The 26,938-nt window shown below is 39.9% G+C and overlaps 1 protein-coding gene across 11 annotated transcripts in view; it reads left to right on the top strand.

The window, feature by feature from the left end:
* The window catches only part of myo18ab (myosin XVIIIA b), a 189,784-nt gene that overhangs the window by 38,303 nt on the left and 124,543 nt on the right, over positions 1-26,938 (top strand). For 10 of the 11 annotated variants that reach the window (XM_055225936.1, XM_055225937.1, XM_033976697.2 and 7 more), the window contains exons 4-6: positions 24,966-25,053; positions 25,532-25,638; positions 26,348-26,524. In XM_055225936.1, the coding sequence (XP_055081911.1) occupies positions 24,966-25,053; positions 25,532-25,638; positions 26,348-26,524 (372 nt within the window). Of the gene's footprint in view, positions 1-682; positions 704-24,965; positions 25,054-25,531; positions 25,639-26,347; positions 26,525-26,938 lie in introns of those variants that run through there. The other variant, XM_055225935.1, reaches the window with a different exon arrangement.

Consider the following 26,938-nt stretch of genomic DNA (forward strand, 5'->3'; position numbering starts at 1 on the left):
ATATCTGGGTTGTTCTTCTTTTGCGATATTTACAACTCAGAACAAAATATCGTAGCTTTTGAAAGAGTTAAAAGTCCTCAAAATGTCACCACCACCACCAGGAAGCAGGGACCGTATAAACATAAGTGCATATACAGCAGACCTGGTTCAGTCCTGGTTAAAACCGGGTTTAGATCTGGATTGAAGATGTGATTTTTTTTTTTTAGACCCTCTTTAGCCCAAACTTGACTAGACCAGTACGGCCACTAGTACACACCCCTGGACCGCTATGGATCCTACCAGGACGACTGAGGGAGTACACAGATACAAGGACACGTGGGAATAGAAAAGAAAGTACTACCATTTAATGTCGAAAAATCACATTCTATTGTCTAAATAAATAGTGTTTTTTTATCATCATTGTAGTATCAGTATCGGGTATTGAGTCTATTCCTAACTTTGAAATGCTAGTACCCCGACAGCGCTATTTATGACTGTCTTTTAGTCACGCTTCAGGTGATACAGAGCCGTTTTTTTTTTATTGTCAGATTTGTATCTCTGGAGGAAGCTTGAGTGACTTCCTGTTACGTTTGTCATCACTGCATTTACTTCCTTCTTAAAGACTTTCAACACCGCTCAAGTTTTAGTATGGTAAGCTTAAAAGCAAACGGGCAAACGTCGAGCGGCTGCCGCGAAAGAGACGATGACGAGACCCGATCTCAAGGTACGTTTGCTTTGTGTTTTTGTGGTTTATAGGGTCGGATGTGGAGAGAGAGGCTTATTTTGCGTTCTTTTTCATTTGTCCTATAAAAAGCCTTACAATGCATCTACTTTTTTTTTTATTTATACCTGCTCAAATGAGTATCTAGTTTTGTAATATCTGATTTTTGATACTTTTGACAAACATAGAGTCAGTCGCTCATATAACTATAATAACTGATATATTCTCCTGACTTAATGAAAAGCAGTTGTTATGTTTAAGAAGAACATTTTTTTTCAAATCTTAGAAGCTGAAGTTTGTTGTTAAAACATGTTCTACCCGGCCCCCTTGGCAAACAAAGAGCCCATGTAAAAGCCCCGTACTGTTTGCTGATCCAAACTAAAGAGACATTGGCTACATATTTTTAAAAACAAAGAAGCATAATATATTGTACAGATTTTTATCACTAATCCAGTTTCTTTGTAAATCCTTTCTAACAGCTTTCAGTCAACATATTTCAACTTTTATTTGATCAAAACTGTAATAAAAACTCATGAATTTCAACTACCTGCTCATAGGTGCCATTTTGAGGACTTTTCACTATTCAAAACATTGGATTTTGTTTTGAATTGTTAATCGCTACGGCAACAGTGCAATTTGTGTCCATCACCCGGAAATGCATGAATAAAATAAATATAATTTAGTCCCAATTTTATATAATTTTTTAAACGATTCTTGCTCCAGTCCACCTACGTAACCTACACTGTATTTCATAGTACATTTTATAAGGTTTGTGAAGTTGTAGTACATGTTGCATATCCTACTTTTGTGTATTTATGGAGAATTCTCTTGTGGGACCATGGGTGATGATGTGGGCTTGGACAGAATCTTACAGCTGACAGTAACGAGGGTTTGAATAGAGCCCGGGAGAGATCACTAGATTGCTCAAACATGCATGGACGACATGTAAAGCCTCTTCTGACATGTTTTTGATGAAGGAGCAACGTTATAACATGGTAGAAAGCTCCAGAAACTTGATTTTATCTGTTAACTATTATGTTTAAACTATTTTTACAGTCTTCTTTGCTCATAATTGTAGTTTATTCTTAGCAAAAGGAAAATTCAGATCCGTCTGTGTCAACTAAATTGTGCCCGAGTCGTATTTTGCATAATCGTTCAGGCTTTGGAACAGGAATGGGAGCCTGAAACATCACACATCTCCTATTTATAACTCCATCCTCAGACCAAAATCACCACTTTGCATAGACCTGGTTTAGTTCTAGTTTAGTCCTTAAGTCATTTTCCAATAATGATCTTTTCTGTGTTGACTATAACCTTTGAGATACCCTCTTCTAACAAAACAACCACTTCACAAGAGAATGTACCAACACCATCGTGAGAGCAGCTCAGGACCCCAGTCCGCTGTTCTTCTCCATCTCAAAGACACTAACCACTCCTCTGACGATAGTGAAGTTCAGATCTGAGCCAATGAACAGAAATGGTGTGAGAGAGGAGTTAAGGAAGTATTTTTTGTAAGGAAAGACAATCCATCTTTGAAAAGGAATGGAGGGCTTAGGCATCATTTACTCCATCCTCAGGCAAAATCAAAACGAGGACAATAGTGCTAGCCAGTATGCTAATAGGTGAGAGAGCACCCATCAGGGGCATGAACGACTATGCAAAATATGACTCGGGCACAGTTCACACTTTTAGTGTAGCTCAATAGACCTAGACAACAAACAGAAACTGCAAACGACAGATGTGTTAGTTGCAGTGTCGCTCGCTCTTTCCTTCATAGGCCGGTCATGATAACACATTTTGAAGCATGATATTTTGCTACATAGAAATATTGTGGTAAACGATAATGTTGAAAATACTTTAGGCCACTGTCACAAAGCAGGATAATCCCAGTAAACCAATTTTTAAATAGACGGTATTTTTAAATGGATGGTATTTTTAAGTAGACAGGTATCTTTAAATAGATTTTTTATTTATTTTTATAGACGGTATCTTTAAATAGACTGTATTTATAAATAGACGGTAGCTTTAAATAGACAGTATTTTTACATAGACAGGATCTTTAATTAGACTATATCTTTAAATCCACTGTATTTTTAAACAAACTGTATATTTAATTACATGGTATCTTTTAAAAAGCATGAGCTGGAACAAATGGATGGCAGAATTATCCGATAACTAACCATAGCAGTTATTTATTCTGCCGTCTACAGCTCAAATCTGAAATATGACATAAAAAGGTCAAAATCTCACCACTATGGCAAAGAAAAAGTCCCTCTGAAAAGCTCTATCTCTTCAAACAGATATAAGATACATACAAATAGGATCCTTATCTGCCCCAATATTTAAATTTTAATTTCACAGTCTTGACCTATTTTTTCACCACGGCGCTGACCCCAGCCCACCTACATAACCCACTTCCCCACTGTCTTTGACGACGCCAACACAAACAGTCGTATACAGTAATCTCCCATGTGTCGCCCAGCTGCTCCTGTCCGGGACCCCTGGACCACAGCGTGAACCCAATACTCGCTCCCGATTGGCTCAAACGTGTCAAGGGGGCGGGTCTTAGCTCTATTTTTAACCCTTCCATATCAGAACAGCTGTCCCCACATCTCCGCTGTCACCCAAAAAATCAACCAATCACAGCGCGGCGTCCCCCAGGCCTGGTTTTCCATTTCTCTCATTGTGTGGCTTCGAACTCCCTGGACAACTTCGGGAGACAGACTTTTACGGAATATTCGAGATTTAGTTTTGGATTTAATCTCATTAATTAATCCAGGGATTTCAGGTAACAAATTTTTGGCATGTATGTTGGTTTTTTAAGTTTTTTTGCACTATTTTTGCACTATTTTTAGACTGGCACATGGTTTGAATGAGTGAAAGTTTGGTCAAGTAAATAAATACGTTTTGAGCATTTTGGCCATTCATAGATGGTATATTTGTACTTTATGATCACATGCTGGTTAGATTGACCCACAAATGGAAGCTACATGTTTGAGGTAGCCATGCTTACAGTGAGAACAAGGGGATTATGGGTAATGTAGTGTAGAGATATACTTGGGGAAAACTGGCACAGATTGTAATAGTTTCCAATGTGGTCTAAATGTAGTTTCACTCGCTAAATGGAGCAAACCTGTAGAAATACAGCTTCATAATGTCAGTTTGGAGTAGCAAACAGACGCTAAAGCTAATGCTAAAGCTAAAGTACTGTCAGTACTTAGACCACATTGATGTTAAGTTCTGGGGTTGTAGAAAAGAGGATAAGTGAATGTGTTTTAGTTTTTTTTTTTGTTTCTTTAAATAACAGACCAAAACTACTATACTGTTTTTCAAATGTTAGTATTGTAATAATATTTAGCAATTACCGATTTTTTTTCTTTATTTTTACTACTTTCTACATTTCATATACAAACAGAAGTCATGGAATATATGAAGTAAGATATATGTAAGTTTTTGTGCTGCTAATGGGCAACAGTAGCTCAGTTTGTAGAGCGTTCGCCCTAAAGGTTGGCGGTTCGAAACCAGCTCTCGACATAAACATCACTGGTCCTTGGCGTAAAAATGTGACAGCTTCCATATTGCACTCACTTTAAAACAATCTGGATTAATGTTTAGTGAGAGTAATGCGGTGGGCAAACTGCGTGCTAGCCTGCTGTTGTGTCCATGGGCAGAACACTTGACCCACATTAGCAATTTTCAATTTAATTTTTCAATTTAATATTTTATTTCATTCATTAAAACAAAACAATCCGCATAACTGCATACAGTATTACGGCTTTTGTACAATTTTGTTAAGTGAATGAAAGGGCACAGAAAGAAGCAAAAGCTTATAATATCTGCCCCTTATCAACTCTGACTCTTATTCACTACATTATACAAAGTCAAACATAAATGTACAGCTACTTTACAAAAAAAAAAAACAACAACAGAAAAACAAACAAAAAAACACAAAATCATCCTGTTACATATCAGTTATATATTTTCTTAATAATGATAATTTCAAACTTTTCTTAAACATATAAATGGATTTGGATTCTTTAATATTACTTTCTAGGCTGTTCCAAAGACCTTGATTGAAATACATCTTTCCTTTGGTTTTGTTCTGAACACTGGTTTAGAAAATACATCAGTTCCTCTTAATTGATATCTATTTTCTCTCTTTCGAAATCTATTTTGCAACTTCTCTGGTAACACTTTTTGATGAGCTTTGTACATGGTTTTAAGAATGCCATATTCCACCAATTCGTTAAATTTCAGCGTTCCTAACTGAATAAAAATTGGATTTGTATGTTCTCTATATCCACTTCCATTGATAACTCTAATAGCACGCTTCTGTAACAGAAAAACTGGTTCAATGTAGGTTTTACAAGCACTTCCCCACACTTCAATGCAATATGTCAAATATGGAACGACCAATGTGTTATACAATAAGAACAATGCATCTCTGTTGAGAGACTCTTTCACCTTGTGTAATACGGCTATGGTTTGTGATACTTTTGATCTTACTTGCTCTATGTGGGATTTCCACGTCAGCTGTTCATCAATCATAACTCCTAAAAAACGAAATGTACTTGTTCTTTCTATCTCTAATCCTTGTGTGAATAATCTTACCTCTAAATCTTACTGCATTTATCTAGTGTAAAAGTTGCTAAATCCCCTTAGCGATATAGACAATACAAAATATGTTACTGCCTTGAAAGTGTTAGTCTAGTGGAGTTAGTATTGTCATTTTGTACAGCTATGGAGTGTAAAAACCACAGCGGGACACTTCCTGTATTACCAACATGACATCACAAGGTGGAACAGAGTGTTTTCTGTTTGAGAGAAGAACTCAGCCTAAATATGCAGGGTTCCTCATCTGTTTGTGATGAGAAAACATGAGAACATAGATCAGAAAACAGAGTAACACAGGCCCTTTAAGGATGCTGATACTTTAATTCGACTGCCTTGTTTACGTTGGATGTTGTCACTGGGATGTTGTTAGCTTGTTGTCGTTAGCCACATGTGTTCAGTGGTGTCTCCCCGGTGTGTGGTGGGAGTTTTTTAGGGTCTTAGTCATGAGCCATTTGACTGTTAGCACCAAAACCAGACAAACAGCTGCTGCTCAAACTGGGAGGATGAGAGAGAGTTTGTTTATAGGGCGATGTCAGCTGTGGTCAAACCAACGAGGGATAAAACATGACATTTGACCATGACATTAAGTGGCACTAATCCTTTATCCAGTGACATTTAAGTTAAGATATGAGTAGTTAAAGGCGCTCTACCTGATTTTTACGATCTCAAGTTAGACCTATTCTGCAAAATGTACTTTTCAGAGCTTTGGATGTTTCCTTTTCGTTTTCCCTCTGAAGTTGTATTTGGAGTGATTCATGTTTGAGTAATCTTTAACCGCTTATTTTCAAAACGCCATATTGCTGACAAACCCCCGTTTTCACCTCCACCGGTACACGCCCCTGTGACGTACTTACTTCTACAATCGTATTTTCTTAATCGGTGATACTAGGATTTGGCAGCATCTCAAAGTCATTAGGCACGGGACGATATTGAAATTTGTTATCTCGATTATCATGGCCAAAATTATTGCGATTAACGATTATATCACGAGACAGTTTGAAAATTATCTGGACAGGAATCATTACAATTTTAAAATTATGAATGTGTTCCGTATTTAAACAACTGTTAAAGTATTGTGCTTTGTGAAAACAGTGGTTTAGAGGAGATCATTGGGGAGAAGTTTTTTTTTTTTTTCTGCACATTCTGGTGACAAAATGACGATTATCTTTGTTGGCGATCATCACGACTACATAAAAACTGCCACGAACGATTATTGTCAGCCCTTTTTATCACGATAAATGATACTATTGTTTATCATCCCATCCCTGGTAGTCAAGTCGTTTTAGATGAATATTTTGATTTAAAACACACAAGCAAAAAGACACAAGCAAAATGTCTAAGTTAAAAATGTGAAAAACAGAACTAGTTAATTTTAAACGGTTCGCAGTGGTCTAAAGTGTTTCCGAGCATCCCAACTATCCACCACGATGAGTTTATAAGCGCTTTTCACAACTTTCAGAGACCAGACAACACTAGCATGCCGACAGCGCACATATTTTGACTTATTTTGACTTATTTTGACCCCAGGAGCTGTTAATACAATACATGCGTAATTTGACTAGGATTAAATTTAAGACTAAACAATATCGTTATGCGTAATCTTTCACACCGTTCTTACACCCGTTGGCCTTTCTGTGTCTGACCCCTCGCTCCAAAGTCCAGCCTAATCCCAAAATAACACCTGTTAGTCATCGCACCAATTCAGAGCCCTGATATAAACACTCAGATGTCCCACTGCCAGTGAAGGGGTCACGGAGCAGAGGGCAAACGCAGCCTGCTGTGTCCTTATCTACTGTCCAAGGCATTTTTAGGTTAAGATAAAGAGAGGAATGAGTTATGTGGGTCAGCCTACTTTATACTGTATACTCTGTGTGGTGGGATACGCAAAGTTTAAGAAAGTCTTGCCAGGAATAGAGTACATCTATAGAAAATGGCTATTTAAGTTGCTTTGTTTAGTTTCAAACATCTATTTTTGGGACATTTTTTGCCATTTTACTTGATAATTACTGTTAAAAGCGCACAATATACACTTTCTGCAGCTTCATAAAGATACTGATATGTTGAAATATTGAGAGATGTTCCACAGTATGGCATTAATTGTGTTTATCTCCATGGAGGCGAGCGGGGTGTGCCACCATGCCAGTTTGCAGGTCAGATCTATGGAAATGCGTGTATGCTTTTTTCCCCCTGGCATCATAAAAAAACATCTGCAATTAAATAAATGCCATACTGTGGAGCATTCCCGGGTAAGTAACGCCATCTCCATGGGTACGAGCAGGTGACAGACCCTTGACAGGAAAAGTTACGTAGGCGCATAGTTGAACATGTGTGAATGAAACAAAACACAACTTCAGGTACGTTTTTGACGAGGAAACATCAGGCTCCAGGCAAATGAAGCTAATCGAGGCTAGCGGTTATAGCGGACAATTTAGTTCCAAGTTTCATATTTGGAATTCTGACCGTGAGTATCATAGCAACCAAAGAGCCAATCAGGAGTGAGGCTGTTTAAGGTAACGCCGCTTCCCGCTGGTTTAGCAGGGAGCGGGCGCTTAGCGTTAGCAACAGGTTTGATTGACAGTGTTGCTAACAGGAGCGATCTCAGGGAAAGAAAACGCCTGGTTTGTCTGTTATTAATGTTCATATCTTGATTTACAGACAAAATTGCAAAATAAAATCACCAGGATCATGTAGAGCGGGTTAATACGAACATTTAAGACCAAAATGACAAGTCTGACAGCAGCAGGTACAGAGAGAGACGACACAGAAAGAGCTAGAGTTGATGGAGCTGGAATCGCACCCATGCTCACTTCATATTTGGAACGTGGCGGCTAGCACGTTAGCTTTGTCAATTTATATATACAGTCTAAGGATGAGACACAATTCCCACAAGACGAGATGCAAAACAAGATGAGATTTTGACTTGATTTTGTTTTAAGTATCTTTAAAGGAGGTGTAACTCAGTCTGCTACTTAACCATATTTTTTTCCAATTCAAAAGGAAACACAAGATCTTTCTTCTCATGTGTGAACTATTTTGTGTATCTCACCCTTAGTATCTTGTAAGCTATTTAAATCTAAGGTTCAATTGTCATTTTTAATAAACAAACCTGAATTAATTGGAAAATGAGGAACGTCAGAGGGAGTGAAACATACTAATAAAAGTGAACCAAGAGCGAGACTGTCTGCGGAAGTCTTCCTCCTCCAACGCAGCTGTCGCCCTGTCAGGTGTGCAAAGTCTACACAGAAATGAAGTTGAAAATGAACCTTTGTGCTCTATACATCATATGAACGAATGTGCGACAAAGCATTAGCAGATTTGACTTTGACGTTGTCGTTGTCTGCTGTGGTCTGTATAAATCCTCATCTCTCATTTCTGTGTCTTGTCACTGTTCCTTCAGCTTGTCCCTCATCCACCTCCATGATCCAGAGCCGCCAACATGGCTTTCTCATCCCGCTTTTCCTTCTGGGAGCAAAAGGGAAGTGTTTTTTTTTGTTGTTTTTTTGTCTTTGGATGAGCACTGCATGGAGTTTACCGATCTAACCCAACACGCAAAACCATTCCGCACCATCCTCGCCTGTTAACGATCGTTTTCCATGAGGTAGCGTTTTAACATCACGTGTAGGGCTGCAGCTAAAGACGATGTTCGGCAAACGGAGACACTTTGAATACATTATCAACAGAACAAAGATTAAAATATGGGGACTGAAAGCGTTTAAAGACAGAATATTTCCAAGTGTCTAAGTGTAAACGTCTAATATTGATAAAAATTTGAAATCCTTTAGTCTCTTTTGACGTTTTGATTTAATAATGCTGTTGTCTTTGCTATAAAAATGTCCGCAGGGATGTGTTTTAGAGTCTATAAAAAGAGCATGAACCGATCCAGCTTTTTCAGTTCCGATACCGTTTTCGATACTACGGCTTTAAGCAGTAGTGCAGAGACTGAAAACAGCATTTATTTCCTTTAAAATAAGACTAAACCGATCCCAAATGTGTTACGTAGCTGTAATCACAAAAAGTAATCACAGAACAACTTTGGGTAAATAAAAAATCAAACATTTTGAGACTTTCTGGGCCAGTAAATAGTCTTATTCCATCGATTTATATGTCCAATTAGGATATCGACAGCTCGTAACTGATTCGTGTTTCTACTGTGCAAATAAGTACGATTACGAAAATACAGCTGCGTTTTTATTTTTGTTTTATGTTTTTTTGTTTACATTTGTTTAGCCACGATTAGCCATTACTTGTTGCAGCCCTAATCAAGTGTGTGTTTTGAACTAACTTTGTGCCGTTTTGAATTGAATTGCATCACATTTGCAGTTTGTGCGTACATTACTTGTGTGGTGTATGATTTTCGAGAGCTATAACCTAAATCATATGTTGCGTATAAATCTTTTTTGAAATTGCATGTTTTGTTCTGCACCGTGTGAAGTGGATCCGTAAGTCAAACTGATTTTGATTTGAATTTTTTACACCTTTAGATTAAACATGAGAATAACCCAGCGCCTAAAAGTGTAAGTTTTGTTTTGTGTTTTACATTGTTAACTATTATTTTAAAGTGTTAAATGCCATGTTAACCGTAGGCCTGTCACGATAACGTCTATATCGACTCAACGTTCAATATTTAGGTATTTTTGTTGTAATATGATGCAGATTTGAGCTGTAGAGGGCAGAATACGTCACTTTTATGGCTAATTATTGGTACGTTCTGCTGTTTATTTGTTACAGCTCATGTCTTTTAATGAAACAGTCTTTTTAAAATCATTTACTGGGATTATTTTGCATTATTTAAAGCTTAATCAGTGGCAAAAGTAATTTAAATATGATCTTTTATTGTGATATTCCTCTGTAGCAATATATCGTGACAGGTCTACTGATATGTCGGGCCAATTTTGGTGGTTTTCCCCAAATGATGTTATTTTAAACTTACTACAAACTCACTCACAGCCTCATTTTAATCATAAACCTATTCAAAGTTGCTATATGCGCCGCTTTCGGGCTGTATTATTTTGCATGGGGCTGAGCTAAATGGCAAACGAGTTCTATACAGAGTAGAAAGATGTTTTAAAACCTCCCAGAGAAAGGGGGCAGTGTTGACTTGTTGGTCACATAAACGCTGAACAGTTTACACAAAGGAGCCTACTTTTTTATCAGATTTTAACGGTAAATTCTCCTTTGAAATGAATGGGATTCCCGCTTAACCAGAAGTGCCACCCCCAAGAGACCGTGGGTTGGTCGCTTTTACGGCAAAAGTGGGCGGGGATGAAATGATTATGTGTTTTCTTCAGGCAGTAGATTAGGCATAACTAAATATCGGCCTGTGCTGGAAATTTAAGTTCGATAACCCATTCATTAAAAGCGCAAATATCGGCCAAATCGATAAATCGGTCCATCTCTACTGTTACGTCGTTATGAGGTAGTTCTACTGCTTTTGTGACCATCTGTAGAGATTTATAAACGGTTTTAAACTTTCACGTAAATTAAAATGACATAACCTATGATAGTTTCCCACATTATCCCGCTGTATTAGAATCATTTGCGGGATACGATTTGTCTTTTTCACCACATTGGACAAACTCGTTAAATTTTAAAACATGGAAAATAGAGATTACGATTGTTATCACACCTCAGAGAGTTTCCAGTTAGCGTAATGTCAAAACAATGGAGGTTTTAAGACGCTAAATACGAAATCCAGCATTGATTCAGAACCATTCACCGTAATATAATGAATGTAGCCGTAGATCCATTTTATCGGCTTGTTCCAGCTCTTTTGTAAAAACAATATAGATGATTTGCACGGCTGTCAGTTTGAAATATTATCCCAAATATTTCAAATGATATTTTGTATTGGGTAAGAATTATATTTCCCAAAGCAGACCAGTTTAGACCAGTGTTTCTCTCTGGATTTAGTCTTGGTTTAGTTCTCAAGACAAGGGAGGACAAATATGTATTAAGTGACTAACATTAAAAATCACTCGCTGCTTTGAGTTTACTTTGATGCTTTAAACTACGTAACTTTTCTGGTGAAGAGGCTACCACCTTCTCGCCTCCATGGAGATGTTTCCTCACGTGAAATATGCCCCAGTATGGCATTAAACTTTCCTGTCCTGCATTCATTCAACATAGATGTTAAAAATAGCTCAAGAAATATTGCATTTATGTTGTGAGCGGGTTCAAATTTCCAGAGATCTGACCTGTAACTTGGCTTGTGGCTGTTAGTTTACGGCCTTTTGCGGCAATAGATATGTTTAATTCCAGGTAAAGCAATAACATCTCCATGGAGACGAGGACGGAAGTTACATAGTGCTCCTTAAATAAATTGGTATTCCTGGGTAATGAGATAATTCGACTTTTTTTTGTTTTTGTTTCATGTTAAAATAGTCAGTTACTCTGTTCTGAATTTGTTAAAATAGGACTTGAGTAATTGGTCGTTGTATAATTACTGTGTCTTTCCTGTTTTGTGGGTGTAGTCAGAAAATGAGGGAGTGATCAGTAGAGCCAAGTCCGTTCCTGCTTTGGATCCAGGACGTGGTTTGTTCCGAGCCAAGACTCCCTCTCCGGACCCATCTCCACAACCGACCGCCAGGGTGCGCAGTCCGTCGCCCAAAATACGCCCTCCCGTTAAGGTCCCTGAACGCTTCAAGAGCCCCGAGCCGCCGCCATCAACAGGACATTCAGAAAGAGTCCGAAGCCCTGAACCAGCTTTTACCAAACCAGAACACAATGGCGAAACCAATGGTACGATGAACGGAAAAGAAGATATGGAAATTTCCGAAGACCAAAATTCAACCCGGAAAAAGGTTGTCAAAGTTGTCCGTCGCGTCGTACGGAAAGTTATGCCATACGATGAGGAGGAGCCGGAAAAAACGCAAGAACCCGGCAAGCCAGAAGCGACCAAAACTACGATTTCTAGAGGTTTTTCATTCAAACACGATACGGTGAAAACTGAAGACGATATTTCGAAAGGTTTGACGAATCTCATGGTAAGGGGTAGGTCTCGAGAACCACGAGTTAGGCTCATTCGCCAAGACGAACGCCCGGAAGTTAAAGAATTGGAGTCGAATTTGGAAAAGAAGGATGATAAGAAAGCACAAGACGAGGAGAGGAAGCAGGAAGTAGTAACTAAGCGACAGGAAGTAATAACTAAGCAACCGGAAGTAGTAACTAAGCAACCGGAAGTAGTAACTAAGCAACCGGAAGTAGTAACTAAGCAACAGGAAGTGGTAACTAAGCATCGGGAAGTGACACCTAAGAAACAAGAAGCGGCACCAAAGCAACAGGAAGTGGCACCAAACAAACAGGAAGTCAACGCTAAGCCATCAACATTTTTGGAAAGGATTAAATCGCCAACTTTTAACTCATCACAACAAGCAAACTCAACCAAACCAGCGCAAACCAGACCCGTTTCACTGCCTACTGTTGTAGGGTTTATTCCTGCACAAAAAGCACCAGTTTTGTCGCCTCCACCTCCCCATACCAAACCTAGCGTAGTTACCAAGACGACTGCGCCGAATCCTCCACAAGCTACAAGTCAAAAAGTTGTTACAAATACTGCATCAGTTCCCAAGCAAATCACTAGCCAAAAACCAGCTAATATAAGTACAAATATGTCAAATACTACTACTCCTACTACTACTGCAACTTCTAAACCAGATGCCAAGCAAGTCAAGCAGCGTCCTGTCTCTATGTACATCAACACTGGAGTGGTTAAAGAGCCAGAGGTCGAGAAACAAGAGGTACTGTGTCACCAAAACGCATGGGTTTTCAAAGTGTGGTGTGGAAAACGCATGAGATAAAACGCATGTACAAGTACTATAGTAGTTTTGGTCGTTTGTATGTAACCTAATGCACTGATTTCGTGGTAAGAGTAAAAAAGGCTGTGGTTCTGGTTTGTTACGTTGGTACAGTTGCAGACAGATCACGCCAAGACAGCTATTTTTGATTTAATGATGAAAAAATGAGAATGGACCAGTGTTGTAACAGTATGCTACGCACTTCTGACTCCATCGACTCATCATTTTGGCCTTAAAGTGTTCGTATTAACCCGCTCTACACGATCGTGGTGTTTTTTATTTCACTATTATGCCCGTAAATCAAGATATGAACATTAATAACAGTCAATTCAGGTGCCTTATTCCACCAAGGTCGCTCCCGTTAGCAACAGGTTTGATTGACAGTGTTGCTAAGCGCCCGCTCCGTGTTAAAACCAGCGGTGCGGGCGGGAACGGACATTGCCTTCAACAGCCTCGCTTGTCAGATTAGCGCTTTAGTTGCTACGGTACTCGCGGCCTGAATTCCAAATGTGGGACTCGGCGCCAAATAACTGCTAGCCTCGACGAGCTTCATTTGACTGGAGCGTTTTTAACAACTAAAATATGTGCGTAGATAGCATACAAACGCGGTATAGTTAAAACAGTTGAGTAGCCGATTTTGCTGTGGCCTATTCACATTTATACGCATCTATAATTTCTAGTCAATTCCGAGTTGTTCTTTTTGCGGTTTTCTCTCCCATTGTGGCACAAACCAGAGCATTCTAGTTTCACTTTCCACCCTCGAGGTTTGACTGAGCGGAGCAGCCCTGTTTACCCAGTCCCTGTAGAAAAGCAGGACTGCAGCTTCTAACCATAGAGTCGTGTCCAGCCAATTACTGCCCTGTTGCATCCTGGGAGAGGAATTTTAAGTGGGGAAAAGGCTGCCGTCCCCTGGCTCTTTGCAGTCTGAACAAAAAGCGGTTTAGACTTTAGCCGGGGGTTTTATGTGGGAACTTTAAGAGTGACTTTGCAATGACTTTGGCGACGTGTAGATCCTGGTGGTGTAGTTTTTGGATATTAAATAAACTCTTTGTGTAGTTTGAACGACTTATACGCAGAGGTGGAAAGAATAGCCAAACAATTGTACTCGAGTAAGAGTAACGGTACTTCAAAATAATATTACTCAAGTAGAAGAAGTAAGTGAGAGTATTGTAAAGAGTAACTGTAACTGATTTATAATTTGAAGGTGAGGTATGAAGGACAAAACATGAAATACTGCACAAAATCTGGTATTTTCAAAGGATGGACACAACAGTTAAACTAAATTATATCTGAAGGAGCTACAAGAAACTAAAGTTAAATCATTTCATATTGTCGACATAAAGCTCAAGTCACTTTTACTCAACTAAGAGTTCTGTTACACTGTCAAATATTTTACTCAAGTAGGAGTAAAAGTATGCTGCAAGAAAAGTACAATTCTTTATAAAGTAAATGTAACTGAGTACTACCCACCTCTGCGAATAAGATTAACACAATAATAAAAACACATTTGATACTAAGGAATAGACTTGATACTCAATACTGATTGCAATACCACAAAAAAACTCTTTCTTTAGACAATATAATGTCATTTTCCACATTTAATGGTAGTACTTTATTTTTATACTATACTAGATATTCAGAAAAGGTTCATTTCTGTCCTGTGAATTAGTTTGTAGTTTCTGTACCAGTTTTAGTATCAATTAGTGTCTGATTTTGATATTTATGACAACACCTAGTACTTAAAATGTGTGTGTTTGTGCGTGTCGACTTCTAATTTTTGTTGTATTTTAAAATTGTCTTGAAATTCCTCGCCTAACCCATGCACTTATTGTGATAAACCGTTAACTGCCTGTACTGATAACGTGCTGCTGGAGTTCCCTGCTGTGTTAGACTTGTTGCTGTCAGTACTGGTCTTTAGTCTGATGTGCTGCTGATGCTCTGCCTGTAGGAGGCGCCGCTTAGTCCGACCGAGGAGGCTCAGAGAAGGCTCATGAGGATCTTCAACGCTCCTGTAAATCCACTTTGGTCAAATCTCAGTTCCTCCTCAGAATGTCTCAGCTGCTTCACTCCTCTGCTTTAGCCCTGCACACGGGGGAGAGAACGGGGAGGGGGCGGGCTTCTAGTTCAGGAAGTAAAATTATTATTATTTCCCATAGATTTTTTTGTGTGAAATTAAATATTAAGAGTTTAACTTCATAAGATGCTGGTGGAAATGCAAAGGGAAAAGCTGTAACCCATGTGTTCTCAGATAAATCAAACATTCTGGGAAAAAATCTGGACCAAATAAAATAAATAAGTACAGTAAATAAAACAAAATAATAATAAATAAATAAATAATAATAATACAACATTAAAATAAATAATGTCCGACGCCTCAGGAGGGGAAAGCAGTGCTTCACCAACACTGTTTACAGTGCGGGTGGAGAGCTGCTGACCTCGACTGGGGATGTTGTCGGGCGGTGGAAGGAATACTTTGAGGATCTCCTCAATCCCACTGTCACGTCTTCCGAGGAGGAAGCAGAAACTGGGGACCCAGAGGCGGACTCGTCCATCACCCTGGCTGAAGTCACTGAGATGGTTGGCAAGCTCCTCGGTGGCAAGGCTCCGGGGGTGGACGAGATCCGTCCTGAGTACCTCAAGTCTCTGGATGTTGTGGGACTGTCTTGGCTGACACGTCTCTGCAACATCGCGTGGCGGTCGGGGACAGTACCTGTGGAATGGCAGACCGGGGTGGTGGTCCCTCTGTATAAGAAGGGGGACCGGAGGGTGTGTTCCAATTACAGGGGAATCACACTCCTCAGCCTTCCCGGTAAGGTCTATTCCAGGGTACTGGAGAGGAGAATCCGACCGATAGTCGAACCTCGGATTCAGGAGGAGCAGTGTGGTTTTCGTCCTGGTCGTGGAACACTGGACCAGCTCTATACTCTCCATCGGGTCCTCGAGGGCTCATGGGAGTATGCCCAACCAGTCCACATGTGTTTTGTGGATCTGGAGAAGGCATTCGACCGTGTCCCTCGTGGTGTCCTTTGGGGGGTGCTCTGGGAGTATGGGGTCCGGGGCTCTTTGCTAAGGGCTGTCCGGTCCCTGTATGACCGGAGCAGGAGCTGTGTTCGCATTGCCGGCAGTAAGTCAGACCTGTTCCCAGTGCATGTTGGACTCCGCCAGGGCTGCCCTTTGTCACCGGTTCTGTTCATTATATTTATGGACAGAATTTCTAGGCGCAGCCAGGGGCCGGAGGGGGCCTGGTTTGGGAACCACAGGATTTCATCTCTGCTGTTTGCAGATGATGTTGTCCTGATGGCTTCTTCGAGCCAGGACCTGCAGCAGGCACTGGGGCGGTTTGCAGCCGAGTGTGAAGCGGCTGGGATGAGAATCAGCTCCTCCAAATCCGAGGCCATGGTTCTCGACCGGAAAAAGGTGGTTTGCTCTCTCCGGGTGGGTGGTGAGTCTCTGCCCCAAGTGGAGGAGTTCAAGTATCTCGGGGTCTTGTTCACGAGTGAGGGAAGGATGGAGCGTGAGATTGACAGGCGGATCGGTGCAGCGTCTGCAGTGATGCGGTCGCTGTATCGGTCCGTTGTGGTAAAGAAGGAGCTGAGCCGGAAGGCGAAGCTCTCGATTTACCGGTCAATCTACGTTCCTACCCTCACCTATGGTCATGAGCTTTGGGTAATGACCGAAAGGACAAGATCGCGGATACAAGCGGCTGAAATGGGCTTCCTCCGCAGAGTGGCCGGGCGCACCCTTAGGGATAGGGTGAGGAGCTCGGTCACACGGGAGGAGCTCGGAGTAGAGCCGCTGCTCCTACACGTTGAGAGGAACCAGCTGAGGTGGCTCGGGCATCTGCTCAGGATGCCTCCTGGACGCCTCCCTAGGGAGGTGTTCTGGGCATGTCCCACCGGGAGGAGGCCCCGGGGAAGACCCAGGACACGCTGGAGGGACTATGTCTCTCGGCTGGCCTGGGAACGCCTTGGGGTCCCACCGGAGGAGCTGGAGGACGTGTCCGGGGTGAGGGAAGTCTGGGAGTCCCTGCTTAGACTGCTGCCCCCGCGACCCGGCCCCGGATAAGCGGAAGAAAATGGATGGATGGATGGATAAAATAAATAAATAAAATTAAATACATACAATTAAATAAATAAATAAAAATAATATGATTTAAATAAGAGTTCGCCCTGAATTTTTTACCTCATAACAAGTCCTTAAATCTCATTTTTTAGTCCCATATGTTTCAGCTTTTACATGGGAATTGGGAACCCAACAAATTATTTAATCTATCGTACGGCCCTCCAGACCCAGTGTTATATCTATCAAAAATGATCTATATTAATAATGAGTGTAGATCAGACAGAGGCCAAAACTACAGATCCTCAGCTTCACAAAGAGCCTGGCCATGTATCAGTGCTCCAAACCGTTCAGACAGATTCAGTTTAAAATGAGGGTCGTTTTAGTCGGGCGTTTTAGGAAAAAATAGACCAACAGTGTAAGGGGTTACAGCAGTTACTTGTGACCATAAACCACCAACTTTAGGGTATATCTTGTGTATATAATAGTGTTGTGATCATGATTTACCCAATATGTGATTAGCTTCTACCCTTTAAAATGTGTTAAGTCTGAAACATAATAGGAATTTCATATCTGGATGTAGAGGTGGGTGAACACTGTTGAACTAGATTGCTGTAGTCGGGGCTAAAACTGGAGGAAGCGATGAGTTGAGGTGTAAAGGAAACGATCTTTAAGAATTGGGATGCGGCCGATCTGCATTTTAAAAGTCTGTGTCTGTCTTTTACCATTGTTCCTGTATCTAATTTACTGGAAAATTATATTGAGAATCTTCTAGGAAATACTTTGTCCACTTTACCCTTTTACTCAACTAGAACATTACGTAACTTTTCTGGCTGCAGGTTCGCCGCTTGCTACTTTGCACAGAGATTATATTTCTTTGCCTAGAATATCCCACCGTATGGCATTAAATCTGTCTGCCTTGCATTTATTCAGTTACAGATGTCTTTATTGCTCAAGAAAAACAACAACTTAAAAAACATGCATTTTTACTGTGATCAAAGCTGCCTCTGCACAGATCCGACCTGTACCTTGGTCTGGTGGTTGTGTATTTATTGCCATACTGTGTAACATTTCAGACAAAGCATTAACATCTCCATGGAGACAAACAGGTGGCATATAGCGTGTTTTTATAGCGTTTTTTTTCATTATAATTTACTGTTATTGTGTGTTTTGCTGAGTAAGTCTTATAAATTTTAGTGTAGCGGATCATTCACCATCACAAAGGGACAAAGGGGTCTGTTGTCCCGTGCCTCATTGTCTTAGGAACCCAGAACTGACCCCTACTTCTATTAATTTATATTAGAGGGGGGCCTATGTGCGGATTCTTACCTCGGGCCCCCAAATTTCTGCCAACGGGCCTGTTTGTGTACACTCAATAATGTTTCTACGCTGCTGTTATAATGTTGTTTCCTCATCACAAACATGTCCGGAGTTGTGTTTTTGTTTCATTCACACGTGTTTTAACACACAAAACCCTGCATATTTAGACTTGGGAGTTCTTCTCTCAAACTATAAACACTCTGTTCCACCTTGTGATGTCATGAGGTAAGACAGAAAATGCCCCACTGTGTTTTTAAACTCTTAAACTACCACTTCATGACATCACACGGTGCAGCAGAGCATTTTAAGCTTTGGAAATATAGACAGACTGATTATAAAAGGTTACTCAAACATGTGTGAATGAAAAAGGTCTGTTTTTGATGAGGTAACAGCATTATAACTTGTTTTAAAGTGTCAATTTTCCCTTAATCTAGGACCTTTAATTAGACCGCTAAGCTCCTCGTGTATTTAGTAGACTTGCATTGTCCAGTCCTGTCTGCTGCTAGCTTTAGCCTCCATGCCGCTCGTTCTCAGTTTATTGGTGTTGTATATTTGGAGACAGACACGCGGGGAGAGTCTTAGCAGTAGATTGACTGAGCTCCGCTGGGGTCTGCTGGGGTCCATTATAGTCCATGAGCCGGTGAAATCGTATCCGTGCCTCCCTCTGACCCGCTGCCTCTTTTAACACCAAACGCAAACTCCAAGTCATTTAGCACATGCGGCTAACTCCAGAGAACTGTAGTGATGTGAAGTTTACGCGTACAATTTATATGCGTATCATGATGGCACAGAGCGTTTGCCTTACCCCGTAACAGAAAGGTTCTCTGTTCTATTTATTTTATACAGCAATCTGAGAGCCACTTCAGCAGAAAAACGTTACATAACCTTTAAAATTTGCTCAAATATCTTCAAACACATGCTTTTTATTTTGGGTTGCTTCTCCACAGATCTTTACCTGTAACTTGATCTGCTTGTCTCCTAACTTTAAAGCTATATTATGGAACATGGAGAAAAGCAAGTTGTGTACGCCATCACCAAAAAAATGCCATATTATTCCTTACATATTGTTACATATTGCTCAAATACCTTGCTTTTTATTGGGGCTGCCTCTCCACAGATCTGACCTGTAGCTTAACCTGCTTGTCTCCATGACGATAAGTTTAATACCTTACTATGGAACATGGCAAAAAGCAGGTTGCGTACCCCTTCACCAGAAAAATTACATCGTGTTTCTTTTAAAATTTGCTCAAATATCTTGAAACACATGCTTTTTATTTGGGGTTGCTTCTCCATAGATCTTACCTGTAACTTAACCTGCTTGTCTCCATGACGATAAGTTTAATACCATATTCTGGAACATGGAGAAAAGCAAGTTTCAAGTTTCATCACCAGAAAAGTTAAATATTATTCCTTACACATTGTTACATATCTCTCAAATACCTTGCGTTTTATTGGAGCTGCCTCTCCACAGATCTGACCTGTAACTTAACCTGCTTGTCTCCATGGCGATAAGTTAATTGCATACTATGGATCATGTAGTTCAATTCAAGGTCAGTTATATAGCACATTTGAAACAACTTCGGCTGACCAAAGTGCTTCACAAGAAAAATAAATAAATTGGTTGCGTACTCCTTCATCAGAAAAGTTACATATTGTTCCTTTAAAGTGACCCATGTTCTACTGTTTTGTGTTTCTGTGACCTGTCCATTCTCCATAATGTCTCACTGTTGTCCACCTTGTCTTATCTGTCTCTTCACTCACCGCTTCTGCTGCCTGCGCTGCGCTGGGGCTTTGGGGGATGTAGCTGTACTCAGACCCTCCCCCTGTCCCCCCCTGCTCCTCGGGTCGCTGCTCCTCCTCTGGGACCCCCCCTGGGACCCCCCCTCAGCCTGTCCCAGCCCAGGTACCACAGTCCAGGGGAGTCCTAGAGGGTCTCTGCTCCCGGGTGTCATGTCACAGTGTAAGGTTTAAGACTCATTCTAACCATCTAACTCCAGCAAAGCTTTTTTTTTTTTTAAATTCACAACATAATTTTAACTGTATTTTTATTTAAGCTACAGTGCGGAACATCTGCTCGAGTTAAAATGGCTTGAATTCTGAGGTTGCATTCACAAGACATTAAAACTCGTAGAATCCTTTAGTTTAAAATTGATCTGGAGGGCAGGTAGAATTGAATAATAATGATAAATATAATGATAGTACTTGGTGGTAAGTTCCTATTGTAGCCACAGCTGCCCTGTTACAGACTGACGGCATTGAGGCTGCCAATCTGCGCCATCGGCAGTGTGGGTAAAGTGTCTTGCCTAAGGACACAATGTCAGTTTTTGCCACTGGCACCTAGGGATGGGACAGTAACCAATAATATCGCGATAAAAAGCGTCGACAATAATCGTTTGTGGGACATTTTTTATAATCGTGATCATCGCCAATAAACGTAATCACCAGAAAAAAAGCTAGAAAAAAGGTTTAGGGGGCCCAAAATTGGATTCTCTTTCTATAAATTTGTATTAGAGGGGGGCCCATGTGAGACTTCTTGCCCTGGGTCCCCAAATTTCAGTCGACGGCCCTGCTCATCCAGAATATTCTCCGCTAGATCGTAGTTGTTTTCACTGATGACAAAGTACAATACTATAACAGTTATTTAAACGTGAAATGTATTAATAAGAGTAGAATTATAATTATTAATATCCATAACATTTTAAACTGTCAGCAACTTTAATCATTACCGTGATATAATCGTTAATCTCAATTATTTTGGCCATGATAATCGTGACACTAAATTAAAAAAAACAACAAACTAAAACAAAACATAGACTGTCCCATTGAGTTACCGTATTTTCCAGATTATAAGTCGCATTTTGTTTCAGTTTGGCCGGCGCCGCGACTTATACTCAGATGCGATTTATATGTGAAATATGTTTGTTTTTTTCTTCATTATTATGCTTTTTTTTTGGCTGGTGCGACTTATACTCCGGAAAATACTGTAAATCACCCCTGTCCTCCATTAGAAATTATGACTTTAACTTCTACAGTGCGAATTCAACCCGAGCCCGATTTCACTCATAACTTAAAAACATAAAAACGTTTCAAATTCAAGTCATCTTAACTGCACCATAGTTTTTGCCGTTTTCGAGCATGTGAGTAAGTTCTAGTTTTGGTTCATTTTCACTACGGCGCTTGTCTCCTGCTGGTATTTTTAGTTATTTTGTTGTATTTGATTTCTACGGGAGCTGCTTCATATTGAGGTGCTGCTTGTGCTGCCTGTCTCTGGAGCTCACTGTGGGGGGGCTCGTGCATGGATGTCGTATGTTGGATTTTGAGCATGGCAGAAAAAAAAAAAAAAATGGCCGACTCACTTCATTTTTATGGTTTTTGGAATAAAAAGGTGATGAGTTTAGAGTTAGTTTGTTGTTTTGGTCGTCTTCCCTGGAGTCTGTCTGATATTTACTAAGACCAAACGTAAAGCTTCACTATGTAGCTTTTCTTCTACTTGTCTCCATTTGCTCGGAATGTTCCACAGTATGACATTAAACTTAAATGTGTTCAATTACTTTTCACTTCCAAAAAATACCTTAAACAAGTGCTTTTTTTTCTTGTTGCCGGGCAGATTAAGAATATCCTCTCTCTATATATATAGTTTGATGTTTTTATTTTTTATTTTTTTATTTTTTTTTTGTGACACAGGTGAAACAAAATATCTCACTGGTCACCCATTATTTACAAATTTCTCTCTTCTCAGTTTAACAAAAAATCTGCCATGTTTTTCAGACGCCTATGATATTTTTTTTCCTTTCTTTTGTCCTTGTACGCAGCCATATTTGTTTTGATGCATGTACTTGTCCTAATGGGGTCACTTGTCTCTATGTAAATGAATACATTTAAGTCCATACTGTGGAACATTCAAGACAAAGCAATAACATACTGGTGGTTCATCCTTCACCAGTGGAAGTTACGTAGTGCTCCTTTAATGATGTTCAGCTTTGTTTAAAGGGGGGACCTTATTACACTGTTTCTGATCCATGTTACAATGTTGTTTCCTCATCACAAACAGACAAACTGGAGTTGTGTTTTGTTTCATTCACACATGTTTAACACACAAACCCTGCAGATTTAGACTGACTTCTTCTCTCAAACAGAAAACACTCTGTTCCACTTTGTGATGTCATGACGTAACACAGGAAATTCCCCACTGTGTTTTTAAACTCCATAAACCTTCATTAGAATCGTTTGGATAATTTCAGCCCTGGAGTTTCAAATCTCTACTGAACAAAAAGTAAAAAGGAGCTGTTAACTTGAAAACTACCACTTCATGACATCACAAGGTGGAACAGAGCATTTTGAGCTGTGGAGATGTAGACAGACTAATATTAAAGTGTAACTCAAACATGTGTGAGTGAAACAAAACACAACTCCAGGTCTGTTTTTGAGGACGTAACGACATTATAACATGACTTAAAGTTCACAAGAGTCAGTTTTGTGTAATACAGGACCTTTAATCTTCAGAAGTTAAATGGGTTGCTTTTTTTCTCTGATTGCATAAATATATTTTTGAATTTCTTTTGGGTCGATCACAAAGTAACTGTGGTGTTGATCTGTGAATACTACAGTTGTAAGTGTCTGTAGGTCTTTGCTTCGTCTCTTTCTAATCGTTGTCTCTTTGGTGTTTGTTGTGTCTCCGCTGCTCAGGGCTCAGTGGAGGAGGACCACATAGCCCTGCTCCAGAGCTCTCATGCTGCAGCTGCTCAGCCTCAGGTCTGCTCTGCCTGCTCCAGTGTGACCCCCCCCCCCTCCTCCACCAACCACCAACCAACCACCAACCTCCCCTTTAAATACCCCACAATGCACTTAGGCCTGTCACAAATTCAGATGGAGCTCAACAGTCACGCACATTTCGAAATCTGGTTCTGGAAGTAAATTTACCATTCATTTTTCCCACAGACTTTTTGGAAAAAATCCAAATATTTAATATTAAGTTTAAGTTTTTTTTTTTTTTTTTTTTTTTAATAATAATAAAAGTTTACAACATGTCACAACACATCAAAGTAATGGCATCGCAAAGGCTAACTAGCTACGTGCTAACCAGCTACGTGCTAACCAGCCACGTGCTAACCAGCTACGTGCTAACCAGCCACGTGCTAACCAGCTACGTGCTAACTAATATCCATTACGCCGTTGTTTTAAGCCCAAAAAACACATTTAAACATTAATTTTTCCCATAGACTTTTCGAAAAATTCATATTAATATTAAAAGTTTTTTCTTTTTTTTGGCAAAGTAGAAAAGTTCCACAATTAATTGTCATAGTATTGCATATTAAGAGTTCAGAGTAAATACACTGTGGAGATTAACCAGGTACGTGTTAACCAACAACGTTCTAACCAGCCACGTGCTAACCAGCTACATGCTAACCAGCTACGTGCTAACCAGCTACGTGCTAACCAGCTACATGCTAACCAGCTACGTGCTAACCAGCAATGTGCTAACCAGCAATGTGCTAACTAATATCCATTACACCGTTGTTTTAAGCCCAAAAAACATTTAAAACTCAAGATTCTGCAAAGTGTTTTAATAACTTTGTGGTTTGTAAAGTTTCAGAAACAGATTTTAAATAAACGTACAGGACTTGTTGTCATTAGTTACTACTTAGCAGATTAGTCTTGAGCTTTGAAACAGAAAATCTATGGGAAAAATGAATGGTAAATGTATTTCCAGAACCAGACGTGTGGGCGGTCACTGTTGAGCTCCAATATCCAAAGTAATTCAGTTCAATTTTAATTATATTATATGTTTATTAAGGCTATTAAAAAGTGTAGTCTCTATAAAACTTAAATATCTTTTTTTTCCTGAATTCTTATGAGATTTCTAACTTCAAATCAAGATTCAGTCCACATTTATTCCACATTTGAGAGACGAATTTGAAATATGAAGCCGTAGAATGCATTTCAGAGCAAGTTTATGTTTCTTATCAAATCAACTCCATCCATTATATATTGATCAAAGTGTTTATATGATTATTATTGTGTCAGGCCTAAAACCCACCACCAGAATCCCCCTCTGCACCAAACCCACTGCTGTTCTTGCCTGGAGTGCAGTGTTTTGTTCACCTTCATGTTTTTTTTGTCGTTTTGTTTTACATTTTCGGAAAGTTGAAATCGTCTTCCTGTAAGATTTGAGCAACTGAGGTGGGGTTATAGCTGGGTTTTGTTTTAGACCGAATTTGACCCATTTGAACAAGCTTTCTAGTGTTTCAAGTTTGCTATAATTCGATAAGATACGTGTTCACAAATAAACACTACCTCTCCTCAGTTCTCAAACCTATTTTTACATCACCACCTAAGTTTGTTTTGGAAATTTGATGTATTTTCGCTCCACAGACATCGCTCGACTCTGCTCCGAGTTTCCCGCATGCGCCAAAGTCCTTCTCCGTCGTTTTCTACGCAACTGATATTTATTTTCTGCTTTATTTTTGTTGTTCTTCCAGGTGAAGACTGAGGAGCAGATCGCAGCGGAGCAGGCCTGGTATGGATCCGAGAAGGTGTGGCTGGTTCATAAAGATGGATTCTCTCTGGGTGAGTTTGTAGTTTTTGTGCGTTGTCATAACTTAAAGGTCCTATATTACGCAAAATTGACCCTTGAGTGAGTTTTTACCCGTGTTCTAATGCTGTTACCTCCTCAAAAACATACCTGGAGTTCAGAAACAGCGTAATACGAGCTCTTTAAGCCCCATTATGATATTTCTCCTGTTTTGAAACTACGACAAAGAGGTGTAGTTAGCCTTATTTAGTTTTTAGCTTTCAGAAACCCTTCCAAGTTTAAACATCTTATAAATATGCAAAAATTGGCCAAAAAAACAACATTTTGTAACAACAGAAACAGAAGATGAAAAGGAAAAAATGACATTACATATATTTATTTAAAGTCAACAGTAGTTTTTTCAGTGTGTGTAAGAAGTGGCATTTCCATTGTTTAATTTCTTTCCACTGGATCTTTGTAAAAAAAAAAAAAGCGTTTAAACTAAAAATTGTTGTTTCTTTTGCACCCTCTCAGCCACCGTAGTGAAGACCGACCCCGGCGCTCTGCCAGAGGGAAAAGTGAAGATCCGACTGGAGCACGATGGAGCCATTCTGGACGTGGACGAGGACGACATCGAGAAGGTGACGCTTTTTATTTGTCGGTTTCGGTTTTAAAAATATTGTTTACTTAGTTATTTGGATTCATGGGTTCATAGAATATTAACGTCACTTTTTTCGTCGGTTCAAAATGCTTCAGTTGGTGTCGAAACGGCTTTTTAAACTTTACCTTCTGTCTAACCAATCAGAGTGCTGTTTGTGCGCCCTCATGTGGGACAAGAGCAGTACTGCACATGGTCGTGGATGTATCATAGACTGTATAAAGAAGTGGACAGTGGTGCAACGCTGTCAATCAAACCTGCTGCTAACGCTACCGGGAGTGACCTCGAGGAAAGAAGGCGTCTGGTTATTAATGTTCATATCTTGATTTATAGAAACGATAGCGAAATAAAAACGCCAGGATCATGTAGAGCGGGTTAACACGAACATTTTAAGACCAAAATGACGAGTCTGACAGCAGCAGCTACAGAAAGAGGGACACAGTTTTTTCCGTAGAAAGTGAATTGGAGCCAAAAGTGCGCCCGTGCTCTCTTCCTACTTGGAACGCGGCGGCTAGCAGGTTAGCTATGCCCATTGATATATACGTACAGTCTATGGAAACGTACCAAACCGCTAAGGCTAAGCTAGCGACACACACCTCTGAGCTTGGCAGATTCACTTAAACTGGGGATGGATACGGAGCAAAGCATCATGGTCTATGTAGTTTCTGACTCGTTTCTCCTTTGATTCCCAGGCGAACCCCCCCTCGTACGACCGCTCCGAGGACTTGGCCTCTCTGCTGTACCTGAACGAGTCCAGCGTGATGAACTGTCTGCGGCAGAGATACGGAGGAAACCTGATCCACACCTACGCCGGGCCCAACACTGTGGTCATCAACCCCCTCAGCACCCCCTCCATGTACTCTGAGAAGGTGAGAGGGGATACGACAAGTTAGCCCACGCTTTTCACTAAAACGTAGCTAACCTTATTATATTTATGATTTTAAATTGTAAAAAAAAATATTCAGATTTTTGTCTCGATACCACATTTTGAAGAAGTAAATATAAACAATAAATGATAATATTGAAACCAGTTTATGCCACTGACAGAAACACCCAAGAGCAGATTTAAACCACAAAAAATATTCTAAATCTACAATATTGTTAAGAAATCATGAGCTAAACAGCAGAATGAAACACTTTAGTCGTTGCTTTGCATTTGTATTGAGCCATAGAAGTTATTTATACAAACTTTTACTGCTTAAATCTTATCATACAGCCTAAAAAATAAAAAAAAAATTCCCAGTATTGCAAAGAAAAAGTACACATGATTAATATTCACCCAA

The sequence above is a fragment of the Periophthalmus magnuspinnatus genome, chromosome 13 (genome assembly GCF_009829125.3).
Source record: "Periophthalmus magnuspinnatus isolate fPerMag1 chromosome 13, fPerMag1.2.pri, whole genome shotgun sequence".
NCBI lineage: Eukaryota > Metazoa > Chordata > Actinopteri > Gobiiformes > Gobiidae > Periophthalmus > Periophthalmus magnuspinnatus.